We start from the raw sequence: 5,997 nt of genomic DNA, 5'->3' as shown, positions 1-5,997 counted from the left end.
TATATATATATATATATATATGTAACCATTGGACACCCAGGACCAGCTCATGCAAGTTTGTCCTGCATTTTTATTCAGATTGCAAAGCAGCAATCAAACAGTTTCAATGCATTAGGGATTTTTACAGCAAGTCTAAAGCATAAAACACACAAAGCATCAAATGAAATTCATGTCACTTCCTGACTAACAGGGTGCCCCTGTAACGCGTTCCCCATAACAAGCATGCAGCACCTTTTTTTAGTGTTTTGTCAGTAGTCAGCCTTTTCACCCAGCAGCAGGCTCTCAAGGTAGATAGAGTGAGAGGGACATACAAGCATATATTACCTGCCTTCAATTTATGTATTACTGTGTATGTCCCTAGATGGGAGTTCTGTTAGCATTAGGGACCACACTTCACAGAGGGGCCAGGCAGTGTTACTTCTACATATATTTGCAAATGTATGCAACTATAACCTCTGTTTTATTTATCTCTTTATTACATTTTTTATATTAAAGGAGAACTATGGGGTCAGTGTTTTTCCCCATAGTTCTCCTTGGAGAACTATGGGAGGACACTTGTCATAGTTCTCCTTTTAAATACAATTACAAATGCAAATAAATACAAATAAACAGAACAAACAAAAAAACGACATTAAATATATCAAAATCTAGAAATACAATGTAAAAGACATCATAAAAAAAAGAGGAAAATCTACCTGCAAATCTCTCTGGTTAGCATGCACCAATTGATCACTAACCTCTATGTTGATGCATATTGTTGAAGGAGTGCTGGCTATTTTCTGATTTTGTATTTGCAAGGTGCCAACGTTGGCCAAGCATCCTTCTATACTGGCTGTGGGTGACAGTGTGGGACAGACTGATGGTAGCAGTTAAAACCTGACAGCGGTTCTAACCTTCCCCTGCTCTATCCAAAAATAAATGAAGAAATGTTTGGCTGGAGTTCTTGTTCAAGCCTTAGGGCTCAACGTAGGCCCAATTTAAGGACAATCTGAAATGCATTGTTTCCAATAGACTCCGTTTGCTCCAGCCCACTGTGTTGATGTGTGCTGGGTCAAAATGGAACATGCCGAATTTAAATGCAGTGCAACATGCTGCATCAAACCACAGCGCAATACAGCATGATTTAAAGAACAACTACAGGCAAATGATAAATTAGCCCTTGTAGTGGGACTACCCCTGCACTTCAAGGTTTAAGTGCTCATTTTGATCTAGGGTCTAAAATAAAAAAGATATACTGACCCAATCCTCGATCCTGCCTTGCTGCCAGACCGATCCCTGCAGCCTCTCTTCCCTCCACTCCGTGACTCATACTATCTAATACAGTGCATTAGATGTGAGGAGGCCGAGGGACATTCCAGCAGAGGGGGAGAGATGCTGCAGGGACCAGTGTAGCAGCCAGGCAGGATCGAGGATCAGGTCAGTGATCAGGGGTTGGCCCTCCAGCTGCGGTGAAACTACAAATCCCATCATGCACCTGTCTCTTGGAATCGTGCCTATGAGAATCTTGCAGTGCGGATTGGAATGGGATTTGTAGTTCCACAACAGCTGGGGGGCCAGAGTTTGCCCTCCCCTGTTTTAGACCCTAAACCTAAATGGGCACTTAAAGTGACATTAAACCCTCAGATTTTTTAACATAAACCAATACTGTAATGTGTGCCTTACTGTAATCCATGGTAATTTCCCTTCTCTTTGCTGCTCTTCCTTTTAAATCCTCATGTCTTCTCATGCTTGGGGAGAACTTCCCTTTGCAGCTGAGTGCCTCTTCCTGTAGTGCTGGCTCAGGTTGCAAACCTTCACACAGACACCGTGTATCCATTTCAGAGACAAGGCAGTCTGCTGCAAAACAAAAAAGTTCTGCCAATCATGAGAACGGATACAGATTTAAAAGGAAGAGCAGCAAAGAGAAAGGAAACAACCATGGATTACAGTAAGGCGCACATTACAGTATTGTTTTATGTAAAAAAATCTGAGGGTTTAATGTCACTTTAACCCTTGCAGTGCAGTGTAGCCCCACTGCAAGGGCTTATTTGTCATTTGCCCAGAGTTCTTTGAGTAAAACAAAATCAAGTATTCTGCTGTGGGAAAAAAAATGCACATCATCGCAATGCAACACGTTAATAAAAGGATGTCAACGCACGGTAACTCAAGTGTGTTTAGCAGGCACCAACATGGTGTGAATCCATCCTTCGTGTATGCGGTGATGCATTGTTTGAAATCACCACAATAAATACAAGTGCTGGCTAATTTCAGGAGATGTTCCTTTAGCCCTGAGAGTTTGTTGCAGGTAACTAAAGGTTGAAAATCTAGGTTGCTGGGTGAACAGACCATAGATAGCTATTGTGTGTATAGATCTATAAGAGGTAATATCTATAATCTCACATGTGTCATGGAAATAAAGCATTTAGAGACAATGCATCTTTATTTAGACTTTGCACTTTGGAGCTTCAGATAAGACCTTTTTTTTTTCTTAGCAGAGACAATAATAGCCAAGAACCTTGTACCATATATTGTCATTTTCCTTGATATAACTGTGTAGTCTAACAGGGTTATTCACAAAAGGGTGAAGAGTTTGGAGAAGGCAGGAGAAGTGAACAATCTAGGACAACATCGCTGATTTAGAAAAATTCTCCAATTCAACTCCCTCTTCAGTTCAGTTATGTTGTTCTAGATTGTTCACTTCTCCTGCCTTCTCCAAACTCTTCACCCTTTTGTGAATAGACCTTTTAGTGTTTTCCAGTACAGCGACACAAATCAGTGGCATTTCCAAAGCTATCCACACATTTTACAATTTGATTGTACAACTAACTACATTAAAGTATATGTCAGGACAAACTGAATGAATAAATAAATAATTAAAGGAGAACTATGGGGTCAGGGCTTTTCCCCATAGTTCTCCTAAGTTAACGGGAGGACACAAACTAGCGTCCTCCCGTCACCCAAAGCTCAGTATACTGCGACCTACAGCTCGCGGTATACTGAGACGCCGCAGCCGGAACGGATCCCGATAATTCTGTCTGCATCCACCCAGCTGCGTGAGTGACAGCTGGCTCTGCCTAACTAGAGGCAGAGCCAGCGCCAGCTGTACCCGTCCGTTCTGCCAGTCAGCGCTGGAGGATCGGACAGGGGAGGGGGGTCAGAATCCCTGCAGGGAGCCGTGAGCGACAGTCACGGCTCTCTGCACGGATAGATCGAGAAGTGAGCCGAGCGCCGGTATGTGTTCGCTCGCCTCACAATTCTCCTTTAAAAATGTATTCAGTAAATCTTTTCAGTGCATGCAATTTTCCCCATGTTTTTTTCCCTATTAAAACGCTGCAAATACAGAAAAATACCTGTTGATCTAGCAAATATCCACTGTGCTCTTAACCTCCTGTATGAGCTCTGCCTGCTGGATTATGGAACTTCACCTCCCCCACCCCCCTCTATTTTTCTCCTGTACCTACACTAAAAATAATGCTGCCTTGTCCCTTAGGGCTAGTTCTCACCAGCCCTAGTGCGTTACGACAGAATTGGTGCCGAAACGCACTGAAAACGCACTGAATCGCATTCCGGCCGGCTCACTTTGTATTGGGGTGGGTAGGGCGCGTGGCGGTGCATTGAAGTCAATGGCACTAAAGGCCACGCCCTCTGGCCGCAGTGCGATCGCCCGCACCGGAATGCACGGCACAACAGTGCCTGTGTTCTGGTCGTGTGCAGTCAGAAAAAATGCTGCATGCACTATTTATTCTGACCGCACTGGACCAAAACGCAGGCATTGATGTGCCTTGCGTTCCGGTGGGGGTGATCACACTGCGGCCTAAGGGTGTGGCTGTGTCGCCAATGACTCCAATGCACCGCCACGCCCCCTCCCGCCCCAAAACAAAGTTTGCCGGCCGGAATGCGATCCAGTGCGTTCCTACACAAGTCGGGCCAGAACACACTGGGGCTGGTGTGAACATTTTGGAGTGTATTTATAAACAATTTGCAGAGCCATTCACCCTGCAGAATTCCATGTATGTTTGTCCTGTGTGAATGGTAGCAAAACCAATGTTATTATTAGCATATTTTCTTTGCAGGTTGAAAGTAAATCGGGTAAATAGCACATTATGGCCACTAGATGGAGCTGAGGCGCATAAGAAATGATTAGTGTGAATGGCTCTGTGAATTGGCTCTGTATTCACAGTACACAACTACCTCCTTTTGTGCTGTGCTCTAGCAATAATTGGCCCAGGCAACTGTCACACTGCACCCCTTACTTCCACCATCTCCGTTACCAAAACTTACGTCACTCACAGAAGTTACATATTATTCCATGGCATCTGGCCCATTCCCAGCATTTTACAGGTGCCACGAATGTGCTGCACTGCACAGCATATGGGTCACACAGTATACACAGAAAATAAAATAAACATTTTGGAAATAAAAAAGTTTTGGCAGAAGATACTTTGCATGCACCACCTACCAGTTATTTATTTTTCAAGGTAAATTCAGCTTTAAACTGAGGTGTCAACCTCAAAAAAAGTAAAGCTAAATAAGGGTGCAAAAAGAAATATTTCATAAGTAAGCCTGCACAGTTATAATATATAATAATTTAAGAATATTCAGATTCTTACATAAGTTCAATTGTGACTGTTTCTCATTTTAATGCATTAGGCCATGCAACATATCTTAGACCTTGCAGATAGATAGTATTTTAAAACTGCCACCCTCTGTTTATCTCTTTTGAATGTTAAAATCCCTTTTCCTTTATTACACTTGAAGTCATTTTCTGTACAACTATTCCTTCTCTAGGTAGTCCAGAAGTATTTATCAGGGGGGTTGTGTGGTTACGACCAGGAAGGCTCCCCTATCTGGTATGATGTCATCGGGCCTCTGGACCCCAAAGGGCTGCTGTTTTCTGCTTCCAAACAGGACCTCATCAAGACAAAAATGAGAGATTGTGAACGTATGCGTCTGGAATGCCGTCGGCAGAGTGAGAGGGTGAGATTTCTGAGCATATGACAAGGTTAAGCTGAAAAAACATTTCCCCATTTTACACTAGTAACACAAATATGTGTTCCCAGCAGCCACACTTCTTCGAAAGCAGTTTTCCAAAACTGCTACCCCTAGTCCATAAGATCCCGAAATCATAATCTGCTGGCTCTGAAAGCCTTTGGTGCTGCTGGCTCTGAAAGCCTTTAGACAGAGATCTGTTGCATCGAGTTTAGGAAGGAGGGAGATCCCTGACATGACCCATGAAATGACCTGGAAACAATAAACTGTGGGAGGCCTTCTCACTTTGGAGTTGTCCTAATGCCGAATTGCAATCACCAACACGGTACAAGTGGATCCAGGCACAGGCCACTAGAACATAACATACATAATGTTTTCACCCATTTCACTTACTTAATGGTATCTGTGGTCAAAAACTGAAAATACATGTATATTTCTATACTGATTTCCCATAAGTTCTATCCCACACCTAATAACCATAGAACCCCCTTACTAAATTTGATATTCATTTTATTTGTTGCCTTTGTAGCTGGGGAAAAGAGTTGAATAAGTAGTGATGATCTATGATGTGGAAGGTTTGGGACTGAAGCATCTATGGAAACCAGGGGTGGACTTGTACGGAGAGGTAAGAACAGCATACAGAAGTAATACTTCTGCAAATTGTCTGACTAGGTTTTTATGGCCTTTGCTGTTGTTTTACTGTCATTGCACTATGAAGAATTCTCTCATGAGAGGTGCCTTTAAAGCAGTGGTTCTCAACCTGTGTAACCTCAGGACCCACATTTGTCCTTGGTCATTAAGTCGCGACCCAAATCGCACAGCAATGGACCGCACGGCATTGCGGTAACGCGCGTTCCGGTGCGGGCGATCGAACTGTGGGAGTTTGGTTTGGGGTACCATTCAAACGAATGGCAACGCAACCAGTGGTGTAACAACCGGGGGGGCAGCAGGGGCGCGGGCCCCGGGCGAAAAGTGAAGGGGGGGCGCCAGCCGAAAATGGCACTTTCGGCTAAATGCCGAAAGTGACAT

The 5,997-nt window shown here is 43.7% G+C and overlaps 1 protein-coding gene across 1 annotated transcript in view; it reads left to right on the top strand.

The window, feature by feature from the left end:
• SEC14L2 (SEC14 like lipid binding 2) overlaps window positions 1-5,997 on the top strand; it is a 47,034-nt gene that overhangs the window by 24,554 nt on the left and 16,483 nt on the right. The window contains exon 5 of the mRNA XM_018555501.1: window positions 4,768-4,956. Within this exon, the coding sequence (XP_018411003.1) occupies window positions 4,768-4,956 (189 nt within the window). The remainder of the gene's footprint in view (window positions 1-4,767; window positions 4,957-5,997) is intronic.

The sequence above is a fragment of the Nanorana parkeri genome, unplaced genomic scaffold (assembly GCF_000935625.1).
Source record: "Nanorana parkeri isolate BGI_ZX_2015 unplaced genomic scaffold, ASM93562v1 scaffold199, whole genome shotgun sequence".
Taxonomy (NCBI): Eukaryota; Metazoa; Chordata; class Amphibia; order Anura; family Dicroglossidae; genus Nanorana; species Nanorana parkeri.
Note: the sequence above shows the minus strand (reverse complement) of the source record. Positions and strands in the feature narration are given on the sequence as shown.